Source organism: Eulemur rufifrons, chromosome 3 (genome assembly GCF_041146395.1).
Source record: "Eulemur rufifrons isolate Redbay chromosome 3, OSU_ERuf_1, whole genome shotgun sequence".
Lineage (NCBI taxonomy): Eukaryota > Metazoa > Chordata > Mammalia > Primates > Lemuridae > Eulemur > Eulemur rufifrons.
The window spans coordinates 94132460-94151864 of NC_090985.1; the positions used below are offsets into that span (position 1 = coordinate 94132460).

The following is a 19405-nucleotide window of genomic DNA, read 5'->3' on the forward strand; positions in this document are numbered from 1 at the left end:
ATTCTGAAAAAGCTAAAGGAGCAAACAGAAAATGGTACACAATATAATTCATAGTTACAATTCCAGGGAACTACCTACCACGTACCAGCAAAGCTCTATATTTTTCCTGTTCATACTTTCATGTATTCATTCCACCAGTTTTCCTGGGCATGTGCTCTGTGCCACGCACTGTGCCTGGCTCAGAACATGCAGTGGAGAACAGGCAATCCCATCTCCTAGACTCAAAGAACTTTCTCTTTAGCCAAGAGAACCAACAGTGAAAACATAAACTAATAAATGACCAATATCCTTGAGAATCCAAGCGTACGAAGGAAATAAAGACTCTGCTAAGGTGCTCTGCAAAGACCTCTTTGAAGAGGTGACATTGGAACTGGGGGTCCAAGGAGGAGGGGAGCTTGTGGACCCGGAGAGCCAAAGGAGAGTGCCGGCCAGGCAGCGCCACAGCAAGTGCAATGACACGGATAAACATCCCCTTGAATTGAGAGGAGGTCAGTGTGGCCAGAGCTGAGGGAACAGAGGGAGTGTGGTGGGCTCAAGCTGGGAAGAGGGGCAGGAGGAAGATCCTGAGGGTTTTCCAGGATGTCAAAAGGAGCTAAGGTTATTCTCAGGACAAAGGGAAGCCACTGGATGGGTTTCAGTAGGGGGTGGCCTGCTGGCATTTCTATTTTTAAAATATTTTACGTACATCAATTCCCTTAGTGCCTTATCCCTTGAAGTAGGCTTGATTATCCACGTTTCACTGAACGGGAAAGAGGTCACACAGGTAGCCAGTGCAGATGTTGACCTGCACTGTTCTCGGGCTTTCTGCAGGGCCATCCTGCTCACGGGTCCTACCAGCGTGCTCTCCTGCATCCCTAAAACGCCCACTGCCCCGGCGTCCTGGCAGAGCATTGACATGCTTTCTTGTAAGGTCATTTTTGTTCGTGAAAAACTGTGTTAGCCAGAGTCCATTTTCCTAACTTCTTGCCAGCAACCTTGACTTACTCCTCCAGAGCTACACATTTTAGTATCAATTTTCTTTGCAAGGCATTCGTTTCACCCAATGAGGCCTTGAACTCCTAGCCCAATAGGTCTTGCTAATTCACGGCCACGTCATAGTCGGCCACGTCTCGCTAGGCCACACTCCACATCCCAGGCAGGCCCTCAGGATGCCTGTTCCACGCCGGGCCCAGGGCTAGGTGCCGACAGATCCAAGTGGAATGTTCCGTGACACTCAAAAGGTTCAAAACAGGACTCTAGAACTTAGCTGCTTCTTACAGAACATAATCAAAAATGGAAACAGCTGGTGACCATTTACTACCTGTGAAACTGAGTCATAGGGTTAACAATGCTCCTCCCCTTTCAGTGACTACTTCTGCAGTTTCAAGGGACTGTAAGCATCTAATCCAGCATATTACTTAACATGACTCCAGGCTTGAGTCTTGAGTCAAATTGAAACCTACCGAAAAATAAAAAAGCTCAGTCCTAGTAAACGAATATTCTAATCTTTGTACTTCAAAATGACAATGCTGGCACATTCTCAGCAGGATATTGGATTTTTCCCAATAATAACATGAATACAAATGACACCCTGCTATGGAGTATCTTCTATGCGCCATAGACTGTGCTGGGCATTTTACATCTCTTCCTACTCGTCCTCACAACAGCCCTGCACAGTAGGATTTGGCCCCATTTTCTAGGCAGTCTCTAGGCAGAGAGATTAACTGGCTTGTCCACAGTGGGGAGGGGCTGGTGGTAGCAGAGTGAGAACTCAAACTCCTCCCCATCTTGTTCTAGAGCTCGTAGGCTTTTCTCCACGCTGAGTGATTGTCAAATATTTTTTATCTTTGGAACTGGGACCTCTTATTAATTCCACTTAAATTCCATGCCAACTATTATACACTAAACAGTTAAGAGTACTTCCCTGGCTAAAATGAGGCTGAGGTCCAGAAGTCTGCGCACTCTCAGCCACCCTGACCCCCACCAGGTGCTACCTAGAGACCTTCAGAGGAATCTGGGTCTGTAGAAGTTGGACACCGTGCTCTGTACCACGCCACTGCAGCCGGGTGGGTGCTTCACCCAGTCATGTGGAGCCGGTGACAGAACTGCCCGGCACCGGCCACTCCCTGCACATCAGAATTGCAGGACCCGTCAGTAGGAGCACAGAGGGTGGCCAACAGCACTGGTCGGAACCCAGAATACTTTATTCAATTTTAGGCTCTTTCATTTAAAGGAGAAAGTTGGAAAAAGTCATAAAAGCAGCTGAAAGGTCACAAGTTAAAAGGTAGTAGCAGAGAAGAGAGGACGCGATATTATTAAACCCAGAAAACAAAGACTTAGAGATGTTCAGGTCCGCAATGGCATTAGACATAGCAGAGTGATTACTCATGCTCCATTTTCTCTGATTAGAAAACAAGAAAATAGATGTCATTTCAACCTAGAGGAATTTCATCTGTACAGGGAGCATTGCTAAACTCTTGAATTATTGGAGTAAACAACTTTTTTCCGTAGAGAAGTTTAAAAGCAGAAGCAAAAGTTCTAAGTAAGGATTGGAGAAGGTCTCTAAAGTGTCTTCAACCTCATAAACAATCAAGGGAAGCCTGTTTGAGGACCTCTAAAAGTGCCACCACTGTCATACTGGAAGAGTCCTCAGAGAACTGAAAAGTCTGCAGTCACTGGAGGTAGATGGATCTGGGTTCAAAACAAGGTTTTCCCACTTCCCAACTGCATGTCTTCATGCGGTTACTTAGATAGTCTAAGTCCCAGTTTATTCAAATGTTAAACAGAGAAGACAATAGGAGCTACAACATAGGGTTTCCATGAGGATAAAATAAGAAAATCTATATAAATTACATGGTTCACTTAAGGACATTATGCTAAATGAAATAAGTCAGTCACAGAAAGACAAGTACTGCCTGATTCCGCTTATAGGAGTATCTAAAATAGTGAAACACAGAATCAAAGAGGAGAATGGTGGTTGCCAGAGGCTAGAGGAGGGGGGTGAGGAGTTGCTGGTCAACAGGCATGAAGTTTTAGTCAGGCAAGATGAATTAGCTCCAGAGATCTATTGTGCAACACTGGAACTAGATTTGACAATACCGTATTGTACATTTAAATTTGTTAAGAGGATCGATCTTATGTTAAGTGTTCTTCCCACAATAAAATAAAATTTTAAAAATTAAAAATTTTTAAAAAGAACATCCATGGTTTAGAATCCTGAACATAGGAAGCACTTAATAAATATAAGCTATTATATTATTAATTTCAGTTTTAGTATGATTGTAGGTGTGCAAAGGAGTAAGAATAGATTTGTGTATCACTGAAAATTTAGCAGGATCATATTTTTGATTTGTCTGCAAAGCTACTTTAATATAAAGAAATTTTAGAAGTGACAATAAAAATAAGCAAAATTTGCTTCATAGCTATGTCCCTTTATAAAAATAAGAAATGATCTAGATATAAACAAAAGTGCATTCATCTCAAGCTTTCTTAATTGAAATGGTCTTTATGAACCCTGCAAAGAGGGCCAAGAATATAAGCTATCATGAAGGCTGGGGCTTCCTGGCTTAAGCAGTTTTACACATTATTGAAGGTCATATGGGGTTGAGCTATTAAATAAAGCTTAAGGAAATATGGTTTTTCCATAGACTCAGGAATTTCTAGACATGGATCTAAATTATTATGCTGAAAACAATGTATAACTTTAAAGCAATGGAACTAGTTTCATCTTACCACATAGACCAGAATTTATACTCCCAAAATGAGTGTTGCATTCAAAGTAGTTACCTTGGGAGGCTACAAACTTATTTTATTATTGCTCCCAGAGTTCAAAAAATTTTTGAAACTCCTCTTTTAGAACTGCAGTCAGGAAGAGTTTATGAGCCACATTAGAAAATCAATCTTGTTACATTGTTTTCACACCTCATTCTTTTCCCCTAACATCACCCAGATATAAGCCACAGACTTGGCTTCAAGTGACTATTAGCTGTTTCCAAAAATCAAATTCACCATCAAAAGACAAAGAGTTGTCTGAGGATATGTAAAACAGTGTCCCACTGGCTCTAAAGAGAATTCCTGTAGGGAATTTCCCAAATATCCCAAGTCAAAGCAGCATTATTGAAGTAAGTGTACAGCTTCCCAGAAGTGCCAACCTGGAAGGAGATGGCATTTGGTTGGCTTGTTAAAAGCAATCAGATTCATGACTTTAAAGTCACACATCAAATATGACATTTTGTTTCTACCTTGAGTAGTTCATTAAGTACCAAAACTTATAAAGGACAATGAAAACTTTTTTTTAATGTACAGAACAGGACAATATTGAATCAAATTAAGCAAATTCTCTTTTGCCATGATCAGTAATAAAGAAACACAATGCTGAATTCAATTAAAGGAGAGTGAATTCAAAACAAATAAAAGAGATGATTTTTTTTTTACGGGATGAGGTAAACTTATAGAATTTATGCCATGAGAGCTATTGAGACAAATACTGAGGCTGAATTTGCAAATGGGATGGATCATTTTATGACTGTTAACATAAAATTTGCAGCTCTGTAAACCCAGATTGTGATTTAAAGATAATAAAATCTCATGCTTCAGGGTATAAGTTAATCACCTGCATGGACCAGGAAGAATTTTCCTTGCAGAAGTAACAATGCACAATTGAGTAGGTGCATAAATTTTGTTTAATTTCCAATGCATCAACTATCGGTCAGTGCTGAAAACAAGAATCAAATTAGATGGACTATTAATTTGATTTGGTTCAGCAACTCCTATATTGTTGCTTCCACTGAGTTTTATGTCTTGTGTTTATACTTTGCTATTTTAAATAACAATTGCTTTGTCGATCTTTCATTTTTATAGCACATATCATCCCAGAGTGGGGGAATTAATACACTGTGCAATATCATCTTCATTATACACAAAGTAAATGGGATTGCAGCCATCTTGGATAACCAGCAGTTTGGTTAATAAGAAGTATCTTAAGTCTTGTAGAGTTGTATCCTTTGTACATTTTGCATATGTCAGAGGAAGCCTCTACAGATAAGACCCAAAAGGTCTCTATGGCCAGTAATGCCCTTTTGTGCTTGTAGCAAACATCTTTCAGAAACTATGGTCCAAAAGCAAGTAGGAAAGAGAATATACTCAGAAACTGACAGCAAGAACACACTCCTCCTCTGAACACGTCACATTCAAAGGTTGATTTTCAGTTGTATTATACACTAGTAAAATCACGTTTGTCGGGTGACCAACACAAGACATTCATCACTAAATAAAAGCAGTTAATGTGTTTGAAAGTAGAAACAAATGTGAATTATTTAGTATGTATGAGAAAATAGTTCTACTTTCTGGATGGTAGGCATAGAGCTCTTCATATACAGTATAACTGATCAGCAAAATTGTAGCCTTGCTTTCACAGATAAATTGGAAGAAAATTACAGTGAGAGTAAATTAATTTATGATTTCTTCATATTTCCATTTAATCAGATTATGAATTCATGGTGGCTTGCTATTGAAAATGAACTTATTCTACCTGTCTTCCAGAACAATAAAATAGCTCCATAATTAATAGATGGTCTATTGTATTAGTCTGATTAATAATTAATCAGAAGTGAAACTAGTAGCAGATTTTTCCCCAGCTAAATGTGTGGACCTTTACATAAAGGTACAAATTCTCTAAAGATGGGTGGAACGGAGCCAGCGCCCCTGCTGCCGCCATGCCCCCAAGAGCAGTGAGCCATCAGGGACAGTGTACCCGACCGAACAACAGCATGAAGGCCGATAATTTCTCAGCGCTTCAGGAAGGGTATGGTCCATGCGGAGAGCAGAGAAGAGAGTAAGGAAGGTCAATCTGATATTCTGTGGATTTTCCAAGCCTCCAGATCCTTCCTCACACCTTTGGAAGAGGATTGGCGTGTCTTGTCAAGAGGTCTCAGCAGGGACAATAGTGAATGCACGGAGCAATGCTCAGGAATAATCATTCACGCTTTCAACGAGCATGTTTGTGTTCTCTGTGCACAGATGCATGGGCTATAGAAATTAAAGTCCCTCTCATAAAAAAGATCCCCTCTTTGAGAATTTAGGACATCGTTGTGAAAAGAGAACATTGGGGGAGAACTCATTGGAGTGCCTGCTGTATGTAGGCACGTGGCTAGACACATTACTTATCTTGTCACATTCAACAATTTAGAAAGTAAAGAGAAAAAAAATGTAACTTCCCAAAATTCTTCCTTCTTCTTTGTTAAAAATCATGTTTCAAGTGTTGTCTGAATCATTATGTTTGGAAACCTATTTAATCTGAGTTTGCCAATAGTCCTTCTATGATTAAAAGTTACTACTCTTTCAAAATAGATTTAAAGAGACTGGTCTTTGCATGCTTTGGTATGGAGGAGATAAATAACAAATAAAAGGCTGGATAAAAATAATGTTTTGTGTGTAATTATCCATGAGAACAGAGAGCTTTAGCAGGTTGACAATAAAGTATCTGAAATTAGGCTGCTTTCTACTGATTTCTATAAATCTGTATGTCTCTATCTCCGTCTCTGCATGCATCTGTCTTTCTATCATCTCTCTAGATGGTGAACCACATGCTATTATTTAAAAGATAGAATTCAGGAGAATTGGATTCATTGTTTATTTTGAATTTGACATTTTTATTTCTGTGGCCCAGAATCAGCTCATTAGTAATAAGATATACTTATTACTAACAGAGAAATAAAAAATGAAAACATTTTCACAAGTACATGTATTTCATATTTTTGATCATATGGGAAATGTGAATGATTTTTATTCTTTTTAAATTAAAAACAACTATAAAGCAAAAAATAAAGGTGTACCAACATGTATTAATTTCTATAGATACAATTCTTTCCAGTGTGAAGTTGACACAGTCTGTGACTAAATATGAAACTAACCCTTCTGCAATAGGCTTAAAAAAGAGGGAATTTAAACAAAACAAAAATACTTTTCCAGATTACTTAACCTCACAGGCTTAACACATTATCTTCTCGGCATATATGGAATAATTTTTGAGGCATATCATTTGCAGTACATGTTTTTCTGATATAGAAGTTGTCACTGTTTACACAGCCTGTATTAACCCGTTTGACCTTTTCTTTGAATTGTTAACTAATTTGCACATCAACAATAAGAATTTTAAAATGAAAGCCAAAAAAAAAAAAAAAACTACTTAAAACTTGTTTTGTTTTTTTTCATTGAAAGCACCTTTTAGGAACTATATTTAATAAAACTTCTTTGTTCTACAGCCTCCCTTTAAAATTTTTTGGGGGAACAATTTTTGACACTTTTAATGTTGATACACAAGGCAGAGAGTGTAAACACCCATGCCCATTTCAGAAGGCTGCATCAGCATTGACACAGAGACAAATATCTGAATGAGAAGACTCTGTAGAGGGGCTTGGATTCTTTGGGTACACCTTACTATATACTCTGTATGGAGTAGTCAGGGTCTCCCGGACCCCACATTTCCAGAGTTTGGCATATTTTTATAGGTGTCAGATGTGTCCTTTCTATACAGACAGAATGTGGGGTTAATAGTCCTCCCACCGCCTGCCCCCCCACCCCCACCCCGGAAGTCAGCAAAGATGTGTAGCATCGTTCTCATTGTGATTTTCGTTAAAATTTCCTACATTACTGGGGACAAATTCGTTGTGTGATTAACAGTATTGTAGGCTCACTTTGATAATGAAGCTGCCTGGCTTGAGTCCCGTGCCCTTGTGCGTGATAAACCCCTTTCCCCAAGTGCCCGTGGGCGGCTGCGCGGCGGTGCACGGGGACAATCAGGGACAAGCAGGGACCACCAGGCGGGGCCTCGCCGCGCCGCACTCCGCCGTGCAGAGTAGCAAGAAACTCACTTGGACTTGAGAATCGAAGAACCATGGCACCGAGGTCACAGTATAACAGCATATATGTATCGTCAAGACCTCCTTCTGACAAAGTGACTTTTATTTTCGAGACGGCCATTTTGGCATTTTTCTATTTTCTCCAGTTGGTTCCACTTTCCACTATTTGCTATATCAGTCTCTTCTTCTCAGCAGAAGTCGGGGGTAGATTCCTGCCCAAGAGGAAATGCCTCAGGGTGAACGCTTGGTTCTTTTCCGTTTCCACTGAAGTGTCTAGTTTTTAAGTCAACTAAAAGATTATTAGGAAATGACCACATGAAGGTGTGGAAAAAATTAGAACAAAATTGTATTAATTCATGATGGACTCTAACATTTCTAAGAGAGATTATTTTTATCCACTTCATTATGGGGGACAATTCATCACCAACTTCATTTAAAAGATCAAGACGAGTTCTGTGGTTACTTTGAAGAACATATTAATATAGTTTTATATGAGTTCAGAAAGGTATTTTAGAATTATTTTCTTCCATATCCATTTCCATCAACCAGCTTTATTTTCTTTGTGAAAATATCTAGGTCTAGGCTCTTTGAGAATATAAAAAGGAAAAATAAAAAAAGTAAACATGATCATTCCTTAGAAGAACTCCAGAGCTGAGTTACTTTCCAAGTGAGCTACACGTGTATTTCCCATTAGGGCATCCACGGGCTCTGTCCTCCCCCACCCCCATCTTGGTTTGGATGATGAGAAAAGTCACCAAGTTAGAATTTAACATTTAGGCAAAGGAACAAGACATCATTGTAGATTGCTTTAGAGTTAATAAAGGAGATAGAAGAAGCTCAGTCTTGTATGTCATGTTACAAATAATGGTGGTGGAATTTTTAGATAAGAGAGTCAAGAATAGTAATGGCGGCCAGGCATGGTGGCTCATGCCTGTCATCCCAGCACTTTGGGAGGCTGAAGTGGGAGGATCACTTGAGGCCAAGAGTTTGAGACCAGTCTGGGCAACATAGCATTTCTGCAAAATATGTCTACATTTCTACAAATCCCCATTTCTACAAAATAAATAAATTAGCCAAGCGTGGTGGTGCACAACTGTAGTCCCAGCTACTTGGGAGGCTGAGGTGGGAGGATTGCTCCCAGGAGTTTGAGGTTACAGTGAGCTATGATTGGGACACTGCACTCCAGCCTGGGCGACACAGGGAGACCCTGTCTCTAAAAACAAACAGAAAGAACAGTAATGGGTGTTGACTGAAGTGAAAGTTTATGAGTAAACTCACAAAGCATCTGACACTTCATGTATCAAGCTCTTAACTCTGCCCTTGTTTGTTTCCTCAACAGAGCTACAGTGAACCTGTGGATGTTAAGACATCTCAGCCTCCTCAGCTGATCAATTCAAAGCCGTCCGTGTTCCATGGGCCCAGCCAGGCCCACTCGGCTCTGTACCTAAGTTCCCACTATCACCAACAACCGGGAATGAATCCTCACCTAACCGCCATGCATCCTAGCCTCCCCAGGAACATAGCCCCCAAGCCGAATAACCAAATGCCAGTGACTGTCTCTATAGCCAACATGGCCGTGTCCCCCCCACCCCCGCTCCAGATCAGCCCACCTCTTCACCAGCATCTCAACATGCAGCAGCACCAGCCTCTCGCCATGCAGCAGCCCCTCGGGAACCAGCTCCCCATGCAGGTCCAGGCGGCCTTGCACTCTCCCACCATGCAGCAAGTAAGTCCTGCGGCTCGGATGGGCGTACAGGTAGCCCCGTCTTCTGAAGGGCTAGGGTGGGGGAGTCTGTTCAGCAAAGGATGCTCGGTATGTGTTTTCTATTATTCTACTTAAGTGGAGACAGAGAGGGAACTGAGGACACTCAACACATACCAGCTTTCTAAAAACTGTAACTTACAGGTGGTGAGTTTGTCTGGCCTGACACCGTCACAGCAACTGATAGCTGCTGCTTTTCGTAATCACTAGTTTCTTTTCCATCGTACCCGTTTTGCCTCACATTTCTAATCACCCTTCTTGTTTTCTGTTTCTTGAGCAAAGTACATTTGTTATTTTAAGATGCCAACTGCTGCCAAAGATCTCTTTGGAATAGAGAATTCTACAATTTTTTTCAAAAAAATATTGTTTGGAAATGAGAAAGTCTTGACTGGTATGCACGTCGAGGCCAATAAACGCTGCCAAATGAAATCAGGTCCGATACCAAATTTGGTGGAACCCTGAAAGTCCTAAGAACTGAACATTTTAACCAGAATTTTATTTTTAAATGGATATCTGGCTTCTGCTTAAATTGGAAAACACAGGAGGTGTGGAAGCCTCCCTGCCCACTCCCTGATTATTGAAACCATTTGTGTGCAGTCCTAGCTTAACTTTTCTTTGAAACCAATTTTCCTTTTGGGTTTTGGTGTTATTTTAAAGTCTGAAAATTAGGATAAAATGATATAAGTGAAATTGAACTTAAAGCCTCCAAAAATCCTAAAAACTTGTTTTTAAAAATAAAGGTAAGAACTACAAACCATACTAAAGTCAGCTATCACTTTTATAATCCAATTACTCTATTGTCCTCAGAACTATAAGTATATAAGGCAAACATAGCCTTCCCATAGAATTGATATCTAGCTCTCTGTGGAGTTTGAGTCTATAGTTGGACCATGGGAAGGGGGGAGGAAGGCTGAAAGAGAAATTATATGTAGTCCCAAATTCATTATTATTATTGTAGACAGGATTTCTGAGAACTGACAATAATAAACCCAGTGCTTTAATATATCACCTCATTATTAATTCTCAGAAAATGTACAGTGCAGGTACTAGCATTATCTTCATTTTACAAATGGGGAAACCGAGGCTTGGCAGAGTTCAGTAATATGCTCATAAGGTCGGAGCTAGAATTCCCACCCAGATCTGTTCAGAAACCAGAGGCTGGATTCTTAAAATGCTAGGCTTGCTGCCTCTCACTGTCAATCACTCTTGACTATAGACTGTTTCATATTAGAAACCCCGTTTCTCCTAAGAATTTGGAAAATCTTTAAATCCCGGTCAGTTCTAAAATCAAAGTATTACAGAGAGCAAAGGGATGCCTCTCCTTACTGAAGAGGTCCCTAAGCCAAGGATATTGATAAAGCTATGATGACTTTCTCACCTGAATTCGACAGGGCAGTGTGGACTCACTGGGGAAGAAGACTGCAGTGAGAGCCATCACCCCACCTCGTCTAGAGAGGTGTGTGACAAGGTCATATTCGGGGGTCAGATTTCCACTCTTCCTGTCAGACAGCACTCATAATAAAAGGGGCATTCTTAGGAGTCCTTACATTTTAATGTACCAACAGTGTTTGCATGAAGAATTAACAGTCTGAGGGACGCTGCCTTTGGTCGGGTGGGTTGCCTGCTGCTTAAGGGTGCTGCCCAACTACGAACCCCTGTTTTGCTCACAGAGCTGTAGTTGGGGGCTGTTTCTTCCGGAGGAAATAATGCCAAAAGTTCAGTCCCCTCACCAAGCTGAGAGCTAGAGCTCTATTCAGAGGGGAGAGCTTTCTTATGCATCCACTCAGAGATGGTTCCTTTTTCTATTTCTTCTGACACTAACACCTCGGATGAGCTGGCTGTGATCCTGAATAGTTCTCAAATATTTCAGAATTACATAAGGCCACATGTACAAATTCAACAGATTTGTCTCTTCATAGAGAGTCTTAACTGAATCAGAAAAAAATAGAATATATTGCATTGGACAAGTTATTCATCAGTCTTTAAGTCAGTTCTATTAGTTTATGTCAAAAGTGTTCTTACTGAGATGGTAGGACCTGATTTCAATTTACATTGCTAACAGAAGACAAAATGGCATGAACCAAAATGGAGACAGTTTTAACTAAAATCACTTTAACAATGCCTTGATCATGGTAAGTAGTTAAAATAATCGTTAAGTATTAAACAAATAAAGACACAAGTGAGCAGTGAAAATGTTTAACGCTTAGAAGGAATTATGGATTAGGTTATAGAATCTCAACTCCTTGGAAATTTTAAAAAATTTAATTGATTCACAAAACATTAATTGAGCCCCTAACATGTGCCAGGCACTGCTGGAAATTGAGAGATAAATGCGAACAGGTAATGAGACACCTCTCCCCATGGAGTTGAGGGCAGGGGTAGTAGTGGTAAGAAGATGAACAAATAGTGAGGATCCCATGAACAAAAATAAAACTGGAAGACTGACTGCAGAGCTCATGGAGGAAGGGCAGAGCCTTCAGCTAGGACGAGCGAGGAAGGCCTCTCTCCAGGGCTGGCACAAAGACCTCCGGGATGGGAAGAGCAGGCACCCTTTAGAGATTGGAAGTGGGAAGGGCATGGGGGGTCGCTCCTGCAAAGACCAGCAACCAGGAAAGGGGCTCTGGGCTTGTCCAGGAGTTGGGAAGGTGGCCAGTGGGAAGCAGGTGCATGGAGACTGAGGTGGGGTAAGTTCAGCGTCATGGGCAGGTAATTGGAGTAGGATCTTGCAGGTGAAGGGGAACGGCAGCCCCAGTAAACTGATAATCCTAAAATCAGGACCAAAAGGGGAGTCCATCACTCCTTGAGTCACTTCATTTACTGCAGTCCCAACAGACTGCTGGGGCCAAGGTCCAAGTCATCAGTTAGTCTTTAGCCCTTAGCAGTGGACTCAAGCCGTGGGTGAAAGTTGACCTGTCTGATTCATCATCCAAACTACCTTTCTCCTAAAGATGTTTGCTGCCTCCCATGGGGGCCATGTTCACATATTCAAACACAAAAAAAAAAAAAAAAAGAAGAAGAGAGAAAGAAAAAAAGAGAAAGAAGTTAAAAGCTACTGTATTTTTAAAATAATGTCTCGTATTTCAGCATTATTTTAGCTATGTTATTATCCTGTTGAAAATGAATGTATCCTACAAAAATGATTGTATAGTCCACCAGAAATAATGGTTTCATTTTTTTCTGGAATAATATTTTATACATTGAACCCACGGACCTGTTGTTTTATTTTATTTTTTGTCCAGTTTTCTTCCATTTTTTCTGCTCACTATATTGTAGAGTGAGGTCAAGAGAAAAAAATCATTAATATCTGTCAACTTCCTTTATAACCTTAAGAAAAAATCTTTGTATGATATCACACAGACAGATTTTCAATTTCCTTGTGTAATAAACAGCTGCTTTCGGATTTGGGTGTAATTTAAAGGTTTAAAAAAAATCACATTGAGATTGATGAATAAATCAGTTGTGAAGACAAAAACATTGATGCCTGTTGAAAATACCTCTCCAGACAGGCAGGAAATGAAATTAGTTCCCAGTAAAGTGTGGATATGAGGATCACTGTTTGAATGTGCTGCAGGCTTTTTCGGACTTGCTATGGTGGCACAAGAAAACTGCTAGGGCTACAGAAATCTAATTAAAGAGCAAATGTCCCTTCTGACATCAAATTAATCTTTATCATGTTTCCTATTTTTATTTCAATCTGGCACCAGAAAATGAAATTTAAAATTCCAGGCATGCTACAAAACAGTTGGTGATTTTTCTCCTGAGCATTAAAATGCAAAATATTCAGTCTTGTTTAATTAGACTGCTAAGCAAACATTTTTCAAAAAATTTATGTCATCATTGTTGTTTCATGTTTACATCAGTGATAAATATGTACTTAGCTCTAAGTTTGACCTCAGCATCTCTTTGTAGAGTGTTTAGAAGAATGTTTCATTTTCTAAATTGAAAGAAAGTAAAATAATATTAAATAATGTGTTACTTCAGGCTTAGCTTGTATTTTTCTTGGTCTTTGGGTGTTTCGATATTAGTGATCTTAAATTTAGGCATTGAAGTTAGAGCTGAATTCTAAATCTTTGAACTTTGTACATAACACATAATTTTGGCTTTATAAACTGAAGTCACCCATTTAATCTTAAACTAATAACTTAAAACATAATTTTTTCTAATGATTCTCTAACCCACCTGAGGAACTATTTTCATTGGATAGGAAAAAAAAGCAGCGGTGGTTTCTTTTGTTTGTGTGGGGAAGGCAGGGAAGGGGAGATGGGCTTTTTTGGGTGGTGGCTGGGTTTTTTGTTTACTTGTGTTTGTGTTTTTGGTTTTGTTTTGCTTTTTCATATGTTTCCATACCTTCAATTAAGTCAAGGTACTTTCAACTACTCTTTTTTTGAGACTTGTTTACTTTTAGGTTACATTTTATCAATCGTGTAAAAATCCAATGGGGAGAACTTTACATTAAAAAGATAGGAAAGCCCTGGCATTTACACATTTACATATGCCCATGACTTCCAATAGCAGCACTGAACAATCGGTACTAAACTTTACTTACTGAAAAACATGATTTATTGAGCCACTGCTACGGACTAGGCCCTGAGAATATTCAGTAAGCACTTGGAACACTCTGACCCCAGGGTCCTTCCAGCAGCCTTTGTGATGTGGTCAGAGGAGCCCACACAAGGCTCCTCCCAGACCTTTCTCCTGCTCTTTGCCCAGAGTCACACTCTCTAGGGAAAGAAACTGAGAACGCTGAACAATAAGCCCCGTAAAAACATTTCATTGAAGCCAGTGAGACTCTACATGTTGGAGATGTGGGATGGTCTGGAGAAAGAAGAGTTCAGCCTGGAAAGAAGTGGAGACCCAAACAGCCAGCTGTATCTCTTACTGTGACCCTTTCATTCTGGAAGATGCTTCCAGCTTTAGCTGTGGATGGTATCTACAGAGACAAACCTATTTCCCACAAGTCAGTTGTTGATTAAGGAAACATTCTATTTCTTGTAGTCTGTGTGAGGTCAAATAACCAGTCTGGCTGAGTTCTCCATTTGTCAATGATTTGTTTCCAATCATTCAGAGATTGGGTGGGAGTCAGTGGGAACATTGGCTTAAAGTCTTTATCATTTGAATGGAAAATAAATTAATATCTTAAAGCCAATATTGAGAATTAGGAACATTTGATAATAGGCATCTTTGAGTCTTTACACAAGGGACACTCAAACATGCATAAATGTCTAAGAAAATCAATCCTCTGATCATCTTGCTGAGTTTTTAAAAGTAAAAATTCGGCAATATCATGCCTTCAAAAGCTTTCTGCAAGTAAATAGAGAATGGTTCATTTTAAAATCTCTTGATTTCTTAGTGGTTACAAACCATGGATAGACTCTGCTGCAGAGACAACCACGAGGTTAATTAAGTTGCTTTTTTGGTCATTTCCAGCAAAGCTTGCTTATGTTGCTCTTGAATTCACCAGAGAAGCTAAAAATAAATCTTAGTGTATAATGCTTTTTGTTTACCAGATATAGCTATATACTTCAGAGATTCTGTCCTTGAATTTTTAATAGCTTTGCTAGGATTAAAAGTCAACACTTCACCATGCTAGTGTATTAAAAGAATCTTCCTGAAGTCTGATTATTGTTTGCTAGTTAATAGATTTTTCAATTAAAAAATATTTGCTTTGTCTTTCACTTTTCTCTCTCCGTGTCTTCCAATGGCAAGTTGTTTTGAATCTCTTTCCCAGTATTAGTCCAACAACTGTTAAAAAGCTTTGGTTGAAATTTTTTAGCCGAGAGAGAAATACAAATAAAAGAAGAAGCAGATGGTCCCTTTGTGATTGAATGAAGAAAAAGGGTTTTGAGAACAATATGTGAATAGGTGTAGTCTAATAAAACACTCAGCCACCTGCTGCCTGAATCCTTCAAAAAAGATTCTGTTGCATATTCTGCGGATTAACTATTAATGTATCCTTAGGTTTGATAGAAAACATAAACTCTGAGGGGTTTAGGCCCTTTTCTCCCTTTGTTTTGATTGAGTTGGCGTCTCTATATTTTAAATTGTTTCTCAATTCAATTTATCTGCTCAAGAGTATAATTAAAGGTTTTCTGACACATGGTTAAATGAAGGGGAGGGGTAAGAAGAATGGGGTTGTGGGCGATTCTTTTCTACCTTTGTTTTAAGTTTTCTGGGCCCTTCGCATAGGCTTGCCCTTGCAGAGACAGAAGCAAGAGGCCTACTGTGTTTGCAAAGAATGGATAAATATTTAGGTGCTTTTCTTCTTAAAAAGGCACTTTGATCCTTATTTGCGGACTTGCTTTCCCTTTCAGGGATTTACTCTTCAACCTGACTATCAGACTATTATCAATCCTACATCTACAGCTGCACAAGTTGTCACCCAAGCTATGGAGTATGTGCGTTCGGGGTGCAGAAATCCTCCCCCTCAGCCGGTGGACTGGAATAACGACTACTGCAGTAGTGGGTAAGCGGCCGGTCGTCGCCACCTGGTGGTGGACCGCGCTCATAGCATGCATGCCGTGCCCTGCCCATCCGTCGTTTCTTCCTGCTTTCAAAACCATGGTGGGTGGGGATGATTCCTGGTTCATGCAGGCAGAAGACACCGCTCCAGACGTTTTTAAGCAGTCCTGTAGCCCCTCCAAAAGTAAATGCCTTCAGATCAGTGCTCGCTTTAGATGTATTTAACTGTGCACTTTTCCGGGGGACAAGTCCATCCCTCAGGCTACAACAAGTAATTCAAAACCATACCTCCCCCGTCGTCACCTGTGGCACAGGCCATCTTGTAACAAGGAATTTTGTGTGTTTTCTCTCCATACAGGGGCATGCAGAGGGACAAAGCACTGTACCTTACCTGAACATCTGAACACCTTTTCTTTCCACTGAGGAATTCAGGGAAGTCTTTTCACCATGGATTGCTTTGTACAGTCAAGGCAGTTCCCCATTTTATTAGAAAATACAAGTTGCTAAGCACTTAGGACCATTTGAGCTTGTGGGTCACCCACTCTGGAAGAAATAGTCATGCTTCTTTATTATTTTTTTAATCCTTTATGGACATTGTTTTTCTTCTTCCCTGAAGGAAATTTGGACCATTCAGATTTTATGTTGGTTTTTTGCTGTGAAGTGCTGCGCTCTAGTAACTGCCTTAGCAACTGTAGATGTCTCGGATAAAAGTCCTGGATTTTCCATTGGTTTTCATAATGGGTGTTTATATGAAACTACTAAAGACTTTTTAAATGGCTTGATGTAGCAGTCATAGCAAGTTTGTAAATAGCATCTATGTTACACTCTCCTAGAGTATAAAATGTGAATGTTTTTGTAGCTAAATTGTAATTTGAAACTGGCTCATTCCAGTTTATTGATTTCACAATAGGGGATAAATTGGCAAACATTCATATTTTTACTTCATTTTTAAAACAACTAATAGTTCTATATTTTCAAAATATTTGAAAATAAAAAATATTCCCAAATGATTTTAATTTAAAAACAAATTGGCTTTGTCTCATTGATCAGACAAAAAAAAAAATAAAACTAGTGTTAAGGGAAGCGCAAACACATTTATTTTGTACTGCAGAAAAAATTGCTTTTTTTGTATCACTTTTTGTGTAATGGTTAGTAAATGTCATTTAAGTCCTTTTATGTATAAAACTGCCAAATGCTTACCTGGTATTTTATTAGATGCAGAAACAGATTGGAAACAGCTAAATTATAACCTTTACATATGGCTCTGTATTATTGTTTCTTCATACTGTGTCTGTATTTAATCTTTTTTTATGGAACCTGTTGCGCCTATTTATGAAATAATAAATATAGGTGTTTGTAAGTAAATTTGTTAGTATTTGAAAGAGGTTTCTTTGATGTTTTAACTTTTGCTGGCAAAAAAAAAACTATTCACGCTTGGTGTGAATACTTTATTATTTAGTTTTTACAGTGACATGAATAAAGCCAAACCTGCTTTTCATTTAGCAACAAATTAAAGTAACCAATCCTTATTTCCGCATTTCTTTAGCTGATGCAAACAGAAAAACTATTATATTTAAGAACTCTCTTTCTTTGTACAATATACCAGAATTGCCCCAAAAGTCACCCAAGCTCCAAGACTAAACAAACACACGGGTCCTCTATTTCAAAAGGGTTGCTTCTTGCTTCTCAGCTGGTTCTAGTCAATTCTGAAACCTTCCCCCACCACCAAAAAAAAAAAAAGTCGAATCAACCAAAATTCCTCAAGATGCATGCTTTTCACAAAATCCAGAAAACATTTAAGATGTGAACTAGGGGTGGGAAGACATAAATGGAAGTGTACTGTCAAGAATACATCTAAAAATGAAAGGTGAGTAACCAGACAGCAAAAGAAAAAGAGCAAGCCATCCGAATTTGACAGCTGATGATAGAAAATAATTGAGATTCTTGCTGTCTTTTGTGCCTCTACAAGCCACTTCCCTTTCCAGAATTCCTGGGTCTTCCAAGAGAATTCTGGGGGTACTAGAGATTTGCTAGGGAACAAAAGGCACTGAGAATCTGGCCGAGGGCTTGCAGAGCTTTTACATCAAAAAAAAGCTAACAAATTGCTCCCTTATCGGGGAATGTATCAAGAAAGTTAGTCTGGTTGGAAATCAAGAGAATGTCTCTTTCATGGAATATGTGAAATAAATTTAGCAATTTAACTAAATACAAATATATTCATTGTGTAATCCAGTCAGAATTAAAAAGACAAAAGGTGTGCTTGCTTTGGAATGATTTTAGGCATTGTACAACCTTGAATCACTTGAGCATGTAATAACTAATAAATAATGCAGATCCGATGTGATTATTAAAATGACTGTAGCTGAGAGCTCTAATTTTCCTGTCTTGAAACTGTATAAGAACTCATGTGATTAAGTTCACAGTTTATTGTTTGTCTGTTCAGTATTTTAGAAATATACCAGCACTACTAATTAACTAATGTCTTTTATTTATTATATTACGATAAAGTAAAATTTTCACTTGCATTCAGTCTAAACTGAGAAGGTAATTACTGGGATGAGAATAAGCAGCTTTGACTTTGACAGGCAGTTTGTACAGGAAAGTACAGTGCTATGTTGTTTACAGCTTTTCTAGAGCAGCTGCAACCAGGGTAGAGAGTGTTGAAATTCAATACCAAATACAGTAAAAACAAATGTAAATAAAAGAAAATACATCGTCAATAAAAACTCTTACTATGCGTGACCGTATTCTATTTGGTGATCGATTAGTCTCCAAAGAACAGGCCCAGTCAGATGAGAAATCCCAAATAAATTTCATGGCAGAAGTGATCGGGTGCAGTGGAGATTAACGGCTGTGATGGCCACAGATGTTCTTTCCTTAAACTCTGGGAATGCCCTCTCACCAACCTGGGGCTCTAGGATCCAGCCTGGACACAGTGGCCGGCACAGTGACTTGGAGCTTATGACACAGAGGAACAGGCGGGGTAGACACCAAGTTCCTTGGGAACACTCCAAAGGATGCTAAGAATCTCCAATTAAGTCATTGCGAGAGATTCAGTATTAATTCTGAACATAAAATATCTTCACCAACACACTAAAATCAAAATTATATTTGATTAGAAAATGGGGGGAAAGTGTGACAGTGTGTAGGAGCAAGATGAGTTGTGTCTCTGACACAATCATGAAAGAATAACCCAAAAGCCCAACTCCCATCCAAATGTGAATGAGTTGACAAGGTGAACTGAGTCAAATAATGATGTCCAGTTAATCAAAGTAGTGAACAGAGATAGCTAAGGATGGAGTTGGTCTCTGTGATTATTCTTATTAGTTGTCTTCAAAGCAAAGAG

At 39.2% G+C, this 19405-nt stretch overlaps 1 protein-coding gene across 1 annotated transcript in view; it reads left to right on the forward strand.

Annotated features, from left to right (window-relative positions):
- Positions 1-18806, forward strand: part of TOX (thymocyte selection associated high mobility group box) — a 292415-nt gene extending 273609 nt beyond the window's left edge. The window contains exons 7-9 of the mRNA XM_069466469.1: positions 9178-9564; positions 15912-16063; positions 16418-18806. Of these exons, the coding sequence (XP_069322570.1) occupies positions 9178-9564; positions 15912-16063; positions 16418-16454 (576 nt within the window). The 3' untranslated portion in view covers positions 16455-18806. The remainder of the gene's footprint in view (positions 1-9177; positions 9565-15911; positions 16064-16417) is intronic.
- The last annotated feature ends 599 nt before the right edge of the window (positions 18807-19405 follow it).